We start from the raw sequence: 16539 nt of genomic DNA, 5'->3' as shown, positions 1-16539 counted from the left end.
TGAATTATGTTATACAACAAAGAAACATGGTTAGTTTTAAAATGAAATTAAGAGATTATTATTTTGATCGCAATTTTGACCATTAGTAGCCTATTTGTAAAACTGGGTCCTGGTATTCTTGTTGTGTAATGATTCAATGTAGGAGCGGGAACATATGTTAAGTGTTTGTCTTGGATGTTTTTTTTTTTTTCTTGTATTGAGTATGTGTTTTCTGTATGTATTTTTGTTTTATATATTAATGTATTTTATGTGTTAATGGTTTGTATTTGTCATTTATTATGATGAAAAGACCCCAGGAAGAATAGCTGCTGCGTGGCAAAAGCTAATGGGGATCTAAATAAACTAAACTAAACTAATCTAGTTGTTGCTAGATTACGTCACATGCCGATTCGTATACGGTATGTAATATAAGCAAGCTGCTGCTTTTCCAGTACATGTTACTGAACCTTCTTTTCATTTTCCATCACTGATTCAGATTAATTTTTTATTCTCCCGCAGAGAAATTTGTTTTCACAAACATTAAAACAGACAATTTAACATTAAAAATACTGGAACATTGTAAATTATTTTCCAGGACACAGAGGAAACCTGCTTAGGTTTTAAGTCTCCAAGCTCAGAGCTCAATAAATGTTTCCAAAGTCAAAATTAATTATTCAGTTATTTCTAAAATTTGGTCTTAACTTTTTTGTGGTTGAAAAATGGCAGAGGACTAAATCTGATGAGATAACTTTTTCGCGGTGCACCTGTGACTTACAGTTTTCAATTAAGATACTATTAAAAGTTTTTAACTTCAAACTCTCTCCATGATCACTCACATAGTTGGGTAACACTTTACTTGAATACGTGTTCATAAAACTGACATAACACTGTCATAACCATGACATGACACCTGTCATAAACATCAATGAATACTTATGTATGACAGCTGTCGTTAAGTGTCATTCGGACACACTTTATGACAACTTGACATAATTTTTAAAGTTTGGCAATTAGGTCTGCTAACAGGTCATGTTGTCTTTAAGTTGTCACAACAAAAACAACTCAAACAATGTCAACTTTGCATCAAAAGTGACACGACTTACCGAATGACACTTAACGACAACTGTCACAAGTATTCATTGATGTTTATGACAGGTGTTATGTCATGGTTATGACAGTGTTGTGTCAGTCTTATGAACACAAATTCAATTTAAGTGTTACCAATAGTTGAATTGCAGACGTGTGTGACTCATCGTCTTCTACCTTATTTCACAAACTTATCAAGCCACTAGTTTTCTGAGTAGTTTGAGTAAAGGAGGTGCTACTGCTCTGTGTGTTATGGTATTGTATTGTAGGAGGAGGTGGCAGGAGGCGTTGTGTGTTCGGCTGGTTCTCACTGGTGAACGGGTCGATGCTGGCAGGGAAACAGAAGTGCACACAGGCTCGAATCCACCGAGGAACCCTGCAGCAGCTGTTCGACTGCTCCTCTGCTTCACTCCCCACTTTGCCTTCTTCTTCTCCTCCTCCTCTTCCTCCTCCTCCTCCTCCTCCTCCTCCTCCTGATGGACCTGCTTTCTCCTCCTTCTCTCCCCCGTCTGCTGGTGGCGCTCCAGGAGCTGGAGGAGGAGGAGGAGGAGGCTGAGGAGCCGGAGCCAGAGGAGGCGCTGAACGAGGAGAGAGGGTCAAACATGACAGAGACTTAGAAAACACACGTTTGGGTTCAGAATTACAACAATGCTGTTTGGGAGACGAGGTGCAGACGCTAGGGATGCTGGGAGGCTAAGACGAAGCTTCACCGCCTCAGACTGGATCAGAGTGCACCGGTTATAAAGGGAACAACCGCCTTGGTGTATTGATCTTACTAATAAATAATGCATTTGTGCATGCTGCAGGTGATGTATGAGGATCTTGGCAAAGAATAAATTTAACTTGCAGGAGTTTCTTAGGAAACAAACCTGTAGCTCTTCGCTGTCGAGAAATAACACAATAATTTTTTTTGTTCATGCCAAACTCCACATCACACATACATGCACTTTTCAGATAGAAATTACACTTGAGACGACATTTAGAAGTTTTTGATCTTGGTCTCGGTCGAGCTGGACTTCATCTCAACACCAGTCAAGACCACCGCTGCAGCAATGTCACTCGTTTATGCAATGTAATTGAATAATAATAATCTAAAGTCGTTCTGCAAAAGTATTATGCTTGTGTAACCATGTAGCGCCACATTATGTAATAATGTAATACATTTTCACCTCATGATGTAATAACACCGCATTTTGTAATAAGCTGTTACATATCAGACCAAATTATTTTTAACCCAAATTTTCTTCATGAAAAAAAGTGCAACACCTGCATTTTATAATAACTAATGCAATATGTAACAACTTATTACTAAATACGGCAAATACGGCACATATGATATTGATTTTATATCAAATCTCTTTTCATTCTTCATCTTTTCTTTTTAGTTGAAGAGTGATGTAAACATGATTATCACATTGGTTTGGTCTTGGTCTTGGAGTTGGTCTTGACTCGGTCTTGGGTTCGGTGGTCTTGACCACAGCACTGCACCTTACTTCATTTACCTTTTTTTTTTATAATGTGAAAAAATGCAACAAAATGTCAGTGAACAAATATGGAGGCGACTCTGGTCCGTCTTCTTTAAGACTCCTACTTTGGGAACCTAATCTCAGTCATGCTAAAATGCTTTTGTGGGACTAAATCATTCGCTGAGGGATTACTGAAGTGGTGGGACTGGGTCAGGTGGGACTGGAGGGGAAGGTGTCAGGCTGGATACAAGCCAACTACAACTTCTACTCACCTGTGAGTGTGAATAAGTGAGTTAGTGAGTGAGTGAGGGGGCAGTTTCAGCTTAGTCAGTCATTCATTTGGCTTTTTGTGTATTTGAAGGGCGGTTTTTGTAGTTTTGGTTATGAGTGGGCGGTTTCCCAGCTGGACGAGGCCCGACTCTCTCAACCTGGAATTAAAATGTATTGTAACACCTGCTGTCGTCTAGACAAGCTATTACCTAACTAAATTCACATCTCATACAGTACTTGTGGCTCTTTGTCGGGATGACTTTTTAAAAAGAGGAAACTTTAACTCACAGGAGATGACGCTGTCTTCGTCTGAGCTGTCGGGGTCAATGAGTTTCTCCTTGGCCTTCTCCGTCCTCTCCTTAAACATCCTGACCAGCTCCTGCAGACGCTCGTTCACCACCGTGCTCGTCTGACTGGCCGAAGACGCCGGACGCTCTTTGAGACTAAAAAAAATCATATCACACAGGAATTACTTTTGCTTTGTGTGTGTTTGTGTGTGTGTGTTTTTGTGTCCTGTACTCACACGTCATCTGTGCTGTGCAGGCTGGACTGGCTGGGCCAAGCTCTGACAGGGACGCTTCCTTCTTCATCATCATCTTCACTTTGAGACTGCAGCTTCCTACTGTTGAAACAGCAACATCATTGGTTCAGCTTTTTGCTATATTACTGTTTCTTCTCAGTTTTTTTTTTCTTAAACTAAAACACACCGTGATGTGGCTTTAATGACAGACACGTTTACTGGTATGTATACGTGTTTAAAAGTACACATTTACACAGTTATTCCTGTAAAAATGTCACATCTTGTGAAAAATAACAATTTTAAGAAAAGAAAACATGCAACCTTCTTGTATTTGTGTGATGTGATGATATAGACGTAACATAATGAGTGAATGAGCAATGACTGATGGGAGAATAGAAAGGGATTAATAAATAAAAGGAGGGATTAACAAATCAGAAAGTGAGAATGAAAAAAGATGGAGACTAATATGGAGGGATTTATTGAGGGTATATTTACATCTTTGTCCAGATATTCCTACGATTCCTTCCACTACTGTTGCACAAGGTCAGGGCAGGAAGACAGGGAGAGAAAGGGTTTATGTTTGTGTGTGTGTGTGTGTATGTGTGCATGATAATAACACAGAGAACAACGGGACCCATCACCCACAGTGAAGCACAGGTAGGTGACACAGTGAAGATGCAAGTGCAAGATTGTGCTGCATCTGTTTATTGACTCAGATCAACATCCATACAAACAGCCCAAAGAACACAAATCTGTAAAAGTTCATGCAACAATGAACAGTACGATCACACGTCACAAAAGAACAACACAACAGAGGACAACACAAGACAGGAAACACGTCCACAAACAAACAAACACTTTCCGAACAGTTTTAGCTTCACAACAAACTGTCTCTGTGTTCTGCACAAACACCATGTGCTGTTTTTGTTGTGTGTCTTTTTGTCCTTTTCAAGCACAAAACATACTTTTTTTTAAGCAGCTTACATGGTTTCTACAAGAACACTTCATTTACAAACCACAGTAACGTCTACTGGCAAGAAGATGAACAGTAGAGGGCGGTATAAGTCACATCAAACAGCACTAAACAGAGGAAAGACTGTGAATAATTCCAAAATATAAATGTTAAATGACTAATTAAAAACATAACTAACGATACAATATAATTCTGAAACTGAAATTGTTCTTTTTAATTAGCAAATATTAGATTTCTACAGCTCTAAATATTAAATTTGATCTCCTTTTGGATCAATTGGCTTAAAATTTCTGTATCACCGTATTAACTACAGTATTTTGCCATGCATGTATGCATATAAGATATGAACAGGTACCTACATGTATGTCTGGTCACTAAAGGAAAAGCACACTGAAGGCAACTACAACTCAGACAATCCATGCAGTTTCTTACTCTTTATCTCCTTTGCTGTAGCATGAAAACAAAGAAAAAGATAAGAAACATTTTAGTGCACAGACACATTTAAATATCTAGATGTTGACCAGATGTTATCTACAGTTATAGTCTCGCTCGCCAGACCCTCCTCCAGAGAACAAGATAAATGCAGAGACTGCTTGCAGAAAAACTGCCTCCGACGGGAACGCACATCAGCAGTTTTGCATGAATTTACCTCTAAAACAACTCCGTCTGGTAACGTTCTGTTATTATCTCATAGCTTGGTGAATGTGCAGGTCACAACTTGTCCACCAGAGCGTTTTGGAGTTGTTGGATTGTGTATTTGATGAGTTTGATGAGGGAAACCAAGAAATCCCATTAGCCTCCGTAGCGTAGCTCTGAGCAGCTCACGGCTCTGCTCCGCCGTTCTAAAAATAGCTTGCACCGACAATTAAAGGTAACGAACCTACTGCTATGACTATAGGGATTTTCTTTATTTTTTGAATTTATTAATAATTTGGAACCAATAAAGACGACACACTTGTTGCAAAGTAAGTGAATAAATGTTTCATATTCTGTAATTAGCTGTTTCTCACCTCTGACGACCTCCAGACGGGGTCACGGGGACGGTGAGGGTTGTAAGTTTGGGATCCTGTGGGGTGAGGATTTGGGGGATGGTGCTCTGCTCTTCATCCCCACCTCCTCCTCCTCCTCCTCCTCCTCCCCCTCCTGCTGCTGCTGCTGCGCCTCCTTCTCCTCCTTTTCTCTCATGGTCCGAGTCCACGTCCTCTACATTAACGGCGGGGCGAAGGCTGAGGCTGGAGCTCTCTGGAGACGTCAACACACACACACACACACAACACGCAACACGTTTGTTGTAATTTACCCATCAAGTCATTTCCACTGACACACACTGTAATAATAAACAAACATTACACAAGCAGCACGGAGCAGGTCACAGTTAGAAGCAGAAGCAGGACGGGGAGATTTAGCAGGACCTTCATTAGACTAATGCAACAGGATCCACCTTTGAACTAGGTCATGTATAAGAGCAGCGCCCTGCTAGCCGAGAGGAACCAACATACCGGACTAGTAGGTCTGTCTAATCTGGTTTAGGACACACTGACACACTTCTGGCTTCTTTAAATAAAATACTATCACGTGTTTTGTGTTTTAATCTGGACATATACCAGTTTCTTCCCTTCAAAGCTTTACTTAATAAACTCGGGTGCTCCAGTGAAGTTTACCTAAGACACGACTAAACATGTAAACACACAAAACACACAAAAATCCACGAGCACGACACAAAACGACGACTGAACGTGTCATCAGTGAACCTGCCATGACATTTGAACTCAGCTGATCAGTTAGTTCCTCTGTATATTTTAAATACAGTTCAGTGTTAATCACTTGTTTATTTAACTTTATGACTTTTTAACTGTTAAAGGACAATTCCAGGCAAATTCAACCTGGGGCTCTAGTTTCCTAATATTTTCTGTCTAAAAGAATGAATCTGAAGATTTTCTTTTTAATTGCTCCTGTTCTGCAGTAGTTCTGTCTGTCCCCACATCGCCACAGCAGCGTATAATGGGAGCGGACGGATCTTAGGCTGTTTACATCACATAAAACCACTTCTTTTTCCAAACATACACCAAGGGGTTTGTTTACTTCAAGAAAGCCGACATGTTTGTAAATGCAGCTGTAATACAAAGTCTCGTAAGAGAGTCAAGTTGACGGCTAACTATGTTTACCACTCTCTTGTTTGTTTTATCAACAAAGGAATATCAACTCGGAGGCACCACGTTTTCGTAGCAGTGAGAGTAAATCTGGATATTGTTCGACCTGGCTGTAAGCGCTTCAACTTTGTATTACAGCTGCGTTTACAAACATGTTTTATATGGACCGATTCGAGTCTGAAATAAAGATCGATTGATTGATCGATGTCGGCTTTCTTGAAGTTAACAAACCCCTCGGTGTAAGTTTGAAGCCACCTGATGCTGTCTGTGAAAAAAAAAGTGGTTTTATGTGATGTAAACAGCCTAAGATCCGTCCGCTTCCATAATACGCTGCTGTGGCGATGCGGGGACAGACGGAACTACTGCATCACAGGAGACATTAAAAAGAAAATCTTCAGATTCATTCTTTTAGACCGAAAATATCAGGAAACTATAGAACCAGGTTGAATTTGCCTGAAATGTGCTATAATATGACTGAGTTCATGAATGCTCAAGGAGTCACATGAGGACAGTTAACGTTCCCACTGCTTGCAGATTCACCTGCGGGTCGTATTGGTGAAATGTCTGAGTCGTCTTCGATGAAGAACGCCGGGTTAGAGAGACCGGTCAGCTGGTGGGACGGGGAGCTGAGCTGCTTCGACGGGGGGCTGACGATCGGCGGCAAACGCGGGTAGGATGGCACATTGGGCAACTCGAGGGCGCTGCCGCCGGGGGAGGACGGGGACGGGGAGCGGGAGCGAAGCTGAGGGTGGCGGTGAGGAGGAGGAGGAGGGAGAGGGGAGTGTCGGACGAGCCGGCTGAGCTCTACATCTTGCTTCTGTTTTTGCTGTTGTTGCTGCTTCTTAGGCATCTTGGGGCATAAGGCTGTTGAGGCGGTTGCGGACGTTGAGGAAGTACTGCTGCGTTCGGCTCGGGAACTGGGAGAGCTTCTGCGGGATCTCAGAAAAGCTCTGGGACAGGTTGGACAGGCTGGGGCCGGCGCTCGAACCCTCCGAGTTTTTGGGCAACAGCTCGGTCAGAGTCTGGGCGATGTTTCGTGGGACCTGCGTGAGTCTGATCTGCGAGAGCTCCTGGCGTAACTCTGGGGGTAAAGTGGGCAAGTACTTGGTCACGTCAGAGAGCTGGGTGGGTAGCTTAGGCATGGGGGGTAGTTTCGGGGGGGAGATGCCGTTCTCTTTGAAGAATGCGTTGATATTGCCGAGGCACTCAGAGGTGTGCGGGATGCGCATCAGGCAGCTCTTAAGTGCATCGCAGCTGACTGGAGCTACAGAGGAGACAGAGTGTGAGCAACACGGGCACAGGTTGACAGTAAAAACAGCAAAGTCAAAAACAGTCAGAGCGACAACGGTGATAAATACACTGCCCGTCAAAAAAAAAAAGTCACACCAATATTTCATTGGACCGACTTTAGCTTTGAGTACGGCACGCATTTGCTGTGGCATCATTTCGATAACCTCCTGCAACCTCCCGGTGGCACAGTGGTTAGCACTGTTGCCTCACAGCAAGAAGGTCCTGGGTTCGAATCCCCGGCCGCCCAGGTCCTTTCTGTGTGGAGTTTGCATGTTCTCCCCGTGTGTGCATGGGTTTCCTCCGGGTGCTCCGGTTTCCCCCACCACTAAAAACATGCCAGCTAGCCTGATCCTCATAATCTGGAGTTGGTCCCCGGGCGCTGCACCGCGGCTGCCCACTGCTCCTCAGGGATGGGTTAAATGCAGAGAAAGAATTTCACTGTACTAGCTGTATATGTGACAAATAAAGTACCTTTACCTTTACCAATGTCACAACATTTATCTCCGTCCAGAGTTGCATTAATTTTTCAAAGATTCTCAATGGGGTTAAAGGGATAGTTCAACATTTTGGCAAATTCGCCTCTCGCCATAATCCCTATAGTCATCAGAGTAGGTCCGTTACCTTTAATTCTCGGTGCGTGTTGTTTTGAGATCTGCGGGGCAGAGACGTGAGCTGCTCAGCGAACACAATGGAGGTGAACGGTACAGGTCCCCTGTCCCTCATCAAATACACAATCCAACAACTCCAAACTAACTGTGACCTGCACATTCACCAGTAATCATTATGTAACATTACGACACCCAGCAGCCGTGTCTGAATGTATTTCCAGTAGTAAGGGCATTTTAGCAGACATTTGACCAATCTGGGAACTAAATCCTTACCAAGAAATTTCTTCACAGTTGTCTTTAGGAACATGCATAATATGATGTCTTAAAATGTTGAAATTCAACTCCCGTGGGAAACCCCCTAAAAAACTACTCAAAGTTGGGGTACCCGTAACTGGATTTTTGAACATTCCGTAATGTTAAATTTGGCCTTAAGTAACTTGTGAGGGGTCAAACTAGGGGTTTTTCATGATTCTGAGTTGATCGCAAACATTAGTTTTACACCCAAAACACTCCTTGGTGGAGAAAAAAACAACCACACCCACTTTTCTTGTTCATCAGAACCCCCATCACCACCACCAATAGAATGCATTACAGAGAAGCCATTCCTTAGCATCGCAGAGGTTGTGTCACTACTAAATACTCATAATATAACTTATATTCTATAGCCTTTTTTGTATAGGACATACACACCCTCCAGGATTTTGTGGTGTCGCTAAATTTATTTAAAAAGTTATTATAAATGTAATTTATTATGCGGACCGGTAGCAAGCAGCGAGAGAGAAAAGACAGTGGACATGCACCAGATTTCACATACCAGCAACAACTGAAACAAGTTTGTTTAAAATGAAGATAGGAAAAGCACAAAAAATACACAGTGCTGCTACATTGATTGCAAACATGATCATGTTAATCTGCACACACACTGAGCATCAATCTCCATCGAGCATCCAGGCTCTAAGAGGTCGTTTTTGAAGAATGGAAAAAGATAGATGTTGCAGTGTGTCACAAACTTGTTCATTCCAGCTTGGGCCTATTGCTTGGTCATGACCGTATGGTAGCTGTTGTAGTGTATTATGGGATTTGTAATGTGAGTAATGTGAATGCTATATTGATGGTCCATTAATAACATAATATTTTTCTTTAAGGCCATATAAAGGTGTATCGCAGGACAGATCTGGCCCCCAGGTTTTTGACATGAGATTGACGTGTGTGCTAGATTAATGTCCAACAATGTAAAAAGGTAGAATATAAGTTATATTAAGTATTCAGTAGTAATAGTAGATGCTTTTTTGTGACATTAAAGAAAACCTCTGTCATGCACAGGAATAGCTGATCTCTAATGTATTCTATTGAGTACAGTAGATCACCTTTATTATAATAGCCTAAACCTAAAATCCTCGTGAAGACAATTAGGCCTACACCATGTTTTCCTAGCTTGATAGCTAATGGGGCAGTCAGCTAGCATTTAGGAAAATAAAATGGTCAGATGGTCATCAGATTCAGTCGCACATCGGAGTTGACTAACTAACCATATTATTTACTGTTAGCCAACTAACAACCATTTTTGTAAGACTTTGATGCCTATCTCTATAATGCATTATAACTATACTTATAATGAGTTATAATGTGGTTATAGCATTGTATAACTATAATTATAAACATTCATAAAATATCATAAGGCTTATCATCATAACACACTATAAAGCATTTTATGATGACTTATAAGGTCAGATATTATAATACGTTATAACTCGCTGACAATGCCCATGTCGATAATACATTATAAATATAGTTATAATGTGTTATAATTGGCTTATAAAAGTGTATAACCATCATTATAAATACTCATAAATTATCATAAGGCTTTATAACAATTAGCATAACACATCATAGAGCATTTTATAATGGCTTAAGGTCAAGTATTATAATAGAGTTATAATGCTCTATAATGTGTTATGCTTATTGTTATAAAGCCTTATGATAATTTATGAGTGTTTATTATGATAGTTATACATGACTATGAGCCAATTGTAACGCATTATAACTATATTTTTAATGCATTATCGATGTGGGCTTTGTCAGCGAGTTCCTAATAGTTATAACATTAATACCTGACCTTATAAGTCAAGATAAAATGCTTTATAGTGTGTTATGATTATTGTTATAAAGCATTATGATCATTTATGAGTGTTTATAACTATAGTTATACAGTGCTATAACTGCATTATAACTTTTATTATTATAACCCATTATAAGCATGATAATAATGCATTATAGAGATAGGCATCAAATAAAGTGTTACCACAATTTTTAAGTTTCTTATGCATGTTATCAACGTAATGACATGACATATTTCAAGTTCTTAAAAGAAAAAGGAGATAACACATATCAGGTGTAAAAAATAGTATGTTTGTCAATGATCGAAGGTTGTAAATGGCTTCAACATGTCTAGTACTAGCTAACTCCAAAATTCCTCACTTTTAATGCTAACCAACTACAACTACCACTAAACAATACTTAGGCCGATTTACCATGGCAATAAATAAAAAGTAGAAGAAAGCAACATTTTAATGTACATGTAGGCTACCCAATAGTGAGAAGTGTGTGTGTGTGCGCGCTATGTGTATGTTTCCGTTTTTACTGGTATGTGACATCTGGTGTGCACCTGATGTCTTTCCTTCTCTCTCGCTCCCGATCCGCATAAAACTTAATGTTATATGAAAACAATAACTAGTAATAAAAACACAGACATGCAAAAAAAAGTAATGGAAACACTGTGGCCACAGCTGACCACAGCTAGCCACAGCTAGTAGCCACAGCGCTCTATGATAGCGAATTTGCAGAAAAGTTGCAGTGGCAAGGCCAAAGAATTCATGATTGAATTTGCATTAATAGTTGCAATCGTGACACCACAAAATCTTGGAGGGTCTGTATAATGTCCTATACAAAAAAGGCTATAGAATATAAGTTATATTATGAGTATTTAGTAGTGACACAACCTCTGCGATGCTAAGGAATGGCTTCTCTGTAATGCATCCTATTGGTGGTAGTGGGGGTTCCGATGAACAAGAAAAGTGGGTGTGGCTGTTTTTTTCTCCACCAAGGAGTGTTTTGGGTGTAAAACTAATGTTTGCGATCAACTCAGAATCATGAAAAACCCCTAGTTTGACCCCTCACAAGTTACTTAAGGCCAAATTTAACATTACGGAATGTTCAAAAATCCAGTTACGGGTACCCCAACTTTGAGTAGTTTTTTAGGGGGTTTCCCACGGGAGTTGAATTTCAACATTTTAAGACATGATATTACACATGTTCCTAAAGACAATTGTGAAGAAATTTCTTGGTAAGGATTTAGTTCCCAGATTTTCATATGTTGCCCTTACTACAGCTGCATTTGCCTTGAAAACAACTCTGTCCCGTAATGTTACGTGATTATTTCATAGCTTGGTGAATGTGCAGGTCGCAACTTGTCCACATGAGCGTTTTGGAGTTGTTGGATTGTGTATTTGATGAGTTTGATGAGGGACCACCGGGGACCTGTACCATTCACCTCCGTTGTGTTCACTGAGCAGCTCACGTCTCTGCCCCGCGGATCTCAAAACAAACATGCACCGATAATTAAAGGTAATGAACCTACTGTTATGACTATAGGGATTATGGCAATTTGCCAAAATGTTGAACTATCCCTTTAAGGTCTGGACTCTGTGGTCACATTGGACCACATTTCTTCCTTGAAGATGATGGTTCCCCACTATCCTTCCAGTTTTTAATAATGCGTTGGACAGTCTCATCAATCTCCTTAGATGTTTTATTTGCTTGATGCCAATAATTTGACCCTTATGAAACAGATTAACATCTTCTCCACGACCACAGGATGTGTCTTCTGACATGGTTGTTGATGAAATGAAAAGTTAAATAAGTTGTTGCCAGCTGAAACATAACCATCCATGCAGTAATTATCCAATGGGAGGCTCTTACCTATTAGCTAACTATGCTCCACTTTTACCTTGATTAAACAGCTTTGGAGTAATTGTGATGGTTTAATAAATAAATAAAATGGCTTAACTTGTTATAGGGAGAATGGAGGCTCTCTGCCTTCCACATGCATGTCACACTACACAAATATACACGTTGTAAAATCATGATATATAACGTTATCTATCACTCTATTGATTGATTTCTCGTCGGCTTCAATGTAAACAAATGCACATGGCCAGGAGGAGGGTTAGCAAAACAGCGGAAAATCAACTGGACTTACATAGTTCCTCTTTAAATCCAAGTGGTGACTTTTTTTTTTTGGAAAGGCAGTGTATGTCTACAGTCATCAGTAAGAGTCTGAGCCTGACAGATGCCCACTCATGTCGGTTGAGAAGCTTCAGAATTTAACACACAATATAACCAGAAAGCTGCTAATTTACAGCAGTAGTATGATACTATTGCATTTTGTAAGGTCCTTAAATGCCTTGAAAGGTCCCTATAAATAAAAGTATTAGTATTATTAATATCATTAAAGCTCTAATCACAGCCATATACAGACTCTGTAGAGAGAAAGATTTTCTTGATGGAGGTAAATAAACAAATAAAATAAAATAGACTATTTCATACCACCACATTCGTCGCCTGTAGCTTCCTCCTCCTAAAAATAAAAACACAAAGCAAGTATATTAAGGAATGGTAACAGAGTGATGAATAACAATGGTTGTTTGTGAATATAAAGTATGAAAAAATAAAAAACATTAAAAATTGAGTCTGTAAAAGAGTCACGTGTATTTATCACTGTATTGGACATTACTTTTTCAGCAGCTTTGTCGGTGTCGGTGCCTGGAGAGTCGTCCTCTGCCTTCTGCGGCTGCTTGGTTATAGGCTCAGGCTCTGAACTGGCTTTCTTGGTCTTGGTCTTAGTCTCTGGTTCTGGCTCTGGTTCTGATTCTGGTTCTGAATCTGGCTCAGGTTCAGGTTCGGGCTCAGAGGACCTCGCTGATGCAGGACTCGGTGGTGGAGAGGGGGAGGTGCACTCTGGTTCTGCTTCCTCGTTTGGCTCTATATTTGTTTTTTTATTGATACATTTTGTTAACACAGCGGATATCTTTTTCTTTTTTTTTATTTTTACAGAGAATTATTTTCAATTTTGGAAGAAATAAAATAATTTCCACTGTGTCTTTACCTGGTTCTGTGCAGGTAGGTTCCTCAGCCTCTTCCTCTTCCTGTTCCTCCTCCTCAGCAACGCTCTCCTCCCTTCTGCAGCACATAATAGTTCAACAGTTCATAAAACCGATCATCTGTATCAAAGACTGAAAATCTTCACACTAATTCAATGAGTCTCTATTTGTATAAGCTCAGAAAATCTTATTTTCCCCCTCTGAAAATAGTGATTTGGCCTTATTATTTGTGCTGGTTAGACACATTAAAACACAAAATCTGAACATGACTAACGTCTAAATGTGTTTATGAGTGCAAATAAACAAAATGCTAACATTATGATGCAGCTAATGATGAGAAAATATTACTATTAATCAAAATTAGAATAAAAATGAAAACTACTAATGAAACATAAAACACAGGTAACCTCCATCCAGACTGTCACCCTGCCTTCATATTGAAAAATGGAGGAACAATATGAACTCTGCTCAATAAAAGCTAATAGTTGGTGTTTTCTCTTTATTTTTTAATCACACAACGCGACCTGTTCTCATCAAAATAGTGATAAAAGTTGAGCAATAATAAGTACGTGTATATTCAATAGCATATAATAGCCAATTAGCTCACCTAACACACGACGTTATCACACCATTACTCACTTTCTCTGTCAATATTCACGTGTGGTTAACCGTCATTAATTATAATCCCGTCCGGCTGAAAGTGTCCTCGCAAACGCGCCGAGACACGACAAGTAAAAGAGGCAAACTCAGCCGTGTTGTCATAAAAAAACAAACCAAATCAATAGTTTTTCAAAATTTTACCGACAAACACGAGTAAAAAACAAAAATTTCCGTTTCATCTCCGTCCATCGCTTCCCTGCGTCTGTGCTGCTGCCGACGGGAAACAGCAGCAGCAGCAGCAGCAGCAGCAGCAGCAGGTGGTTACCGGGGGAACCGCTAAGAGGAGCGACTGTTGCCAAGGGAAGCTGTGGTTGCTATGGCACGTTCGGTGTGATGCTTTCATGTACCGCTGCCGCTGCTGAGACAGCGAGATCACGTTAACGAGAACCCACGGGATTTGGAGCGAAACCTGCCAGTCTAATGACTCCCGAGGATCTGGGAGCAGAAGAGGTGGAAGTTACTGGTCAAACTGGGGAGTGTGGGTTGTGGTAAATTAATTCAAGTCCTCAACTGAACTGCAACTTATGGTACCTGCATTGTACTTACTTATTTATTTATTTATTTATTTACTTAGAGTTTTGCATGTATATTTTTAACAGCACTACCTCAATAGGCTACACTTCTTCCCCCTCTCCCTCTCCCCAGATTCAAGCACTCCCTTTTGCCCCTCTCCATTCAGGCTTTAAATGCCACAGAGAAGAGGAGGTGATTTCCCTGCCACTTTGCTGTTTTTTGCATTTCTTGTATTTATATTGGAGTTATTGCATACTATTTATTATTGATATTTATATCCATTCGTTACAAATGCACTTTATTGCTGTGTCTTTGCTGCCTACATCGTGAACATCTTAAATGTTTTTACTGTGTGTTCTATGTTGTTTAAATGTGGTGCCGAATGTCTGTTGCAACCAAAAATAACGCCACAATATGTAATAAAGTAATACATTTTCACCGCATGTTGTAATATCGCCGCATTTTGTAATAATCTGCCACATTTTGTGATAAAATTCTTGAACACAATATGTAATAAACTTTGCAGCAAGTAATACACTTCTCTTTCAGAAATGTTGAGATTTTTTTTTTTCAAAAATTCACGCCATTGACCCTACATCGACTAATAAAGTAACGTTAGTCAGCCTCAGAACAACTATTTGTGTATTTCTTGTGTTTACTGTGGTCTAATTTGTGTCAGTTCAGGGGTCCTTAATGTGAAAAAGTTTCAGAACCACTGCACAATAGAACAGTAATACCATGGGAAAAAAAAAAAAAAATAAATAAAAAAAAAAAAATATATATATACCTTTATGGGGAGAAAATTTAAAAAGATAATGCAGAAACATAACATAGCACTAGAATAAACAATAAAGATAATTCTGAATAACTGAATATTGTTTTCATTATTCAACCAAAAGGGAAAAAAGGGTTATGTATCGTGCAATCTTTCTTCCATGTAGCTCTGACCAGAAACCTTTCAACCTGCCTTGCACTTTTTTATTACTTTATATTGCTTGCACTTACTCCTGTTTTATTTGCACTTGATCATTATTTTTTACATCTTGTACTTAACTTTAAGATTGCATGGCAATAAATAAAATGTATTATTATCATAATTGTATTATTACCTGGCACATTCAAACAGGAATATGCCGTCATTATGTTCCACACCATCTTCAAATATAGCACTATTGTATTTTTCCTTCAAGAGTTTAGTTTTACCGGAGTATATATGACTTTGTACTTTTTTCCACTGCCACCAAATGAAAGATTTCCACACTGCCAGACACAGAGTATGTAAATAAAGACTAGATGTTGTAAACACTCACATCTCATAGGCAGGACACACAGCACAAGGGGATTAGGATACAGATTCTAGGTGACCACTGTAAGTGGGTTAATGGAGGATTTCTATGTAATGAGAAATAAATTCTTACTGTAGCTCTACTTCGCTCTCCTCTTCTAGTGCCACTGGCAGCCTGCTCATAGTGAACATGAACACACACATGGCAACATCACATCACAACGAGGCTCCAACTTTAACTAATACAAAGTCTGCATGACTTTCTCTTCTCTAAAAAGGTCTTACTCAGCTTCGGGTTCGTCCAGAAGTTCTTGACTGCCCAGTGAGAGTTTGATGGACTGTCCCTCGCTGGCCATCTGTCTAATGGCCATCTCAGCCGTCTGCCTCGCCACCTCCTCGGCCATGCGTGCCATCTCCGTGCGCTCCTGCAGGAGACTAAAGAGAAGCAGGACACACTGGTACTATGGGTGCAGTCCGTCTGTGCCATAAATGTTTATAATGTGGTAAATTAAACTTGTGGTGTCTTGTTGCTTGTTGCTCTGGAAAAAACAATTAAGACACCACTGCAAATCTTTCTTCA

The 16539-nt window shown here is 40.0% G+C and overlaps 1 protein-coding gene across 1 annotated transcript in view; it reads right to left on the bottom strand.

Annotated features, from left to right (window-relative positions):
- LOC146986293 (uncharacterized) overlaps nt 1-16539 on the bottom strand; it is a 35661-nt gene that overhangs the window by 6961 nt on the left and 12161 nt on the right. The window contains exons 17-27 of the mRNA XM_085780055.1: nt 16245-16394; nt 16093-16134; nt 13507-13580; nt 13135-13382; nt 12948-12978; nt 5305-5536; nt 4727-4741; nt 3817-3852; nt 3325-3423; nt 3090-3244; nt 1377-1643 (exon numbers count right to left, since the gene is read on the bottom strand). Coding sequence (XP_085636181.1) covers nt 1377-1643; nt 3090-3244; nt 3325-3423; nt 3817-3852; nt 4727-4741; nt 5305-5536; nt 12948-12978; nt 13135-13382; nt 13507-13580; nt 16093-16134; nt 16245-16394 — 1349 coding nt within the window. The remainder of the gene's footprint in view (nt 1-1376; nt 1644-3089; nt 3245-3324; nt 3424-3816; nt 3853-4726; nt 4742-5304; nt 5537-12947; nt 12979-13134; nt 13383-13506; nt 13581-16092; nt 16135-16244; nt 16395-16539) is intronic.

Source organism: Trachurus japonicus, chromosome 6, assembly GCF_045865225.1.
Source record: "Trachurus japonicus isolate A0001 chromosome 6, Traja_1.0".
Taxonomy (NCBI): domain Eukaryota; kingdom Metazoa; phylum Chordata; class Actinopteri; order Carangiformes; family Carangidae; genus Trachurus; species Trachurus japonicus.
The sequence above is the reverse complement of the archived record's forward strand: the minus strand, read 5'-3'. Positions and strand labels throughout refer to the sequence as shown.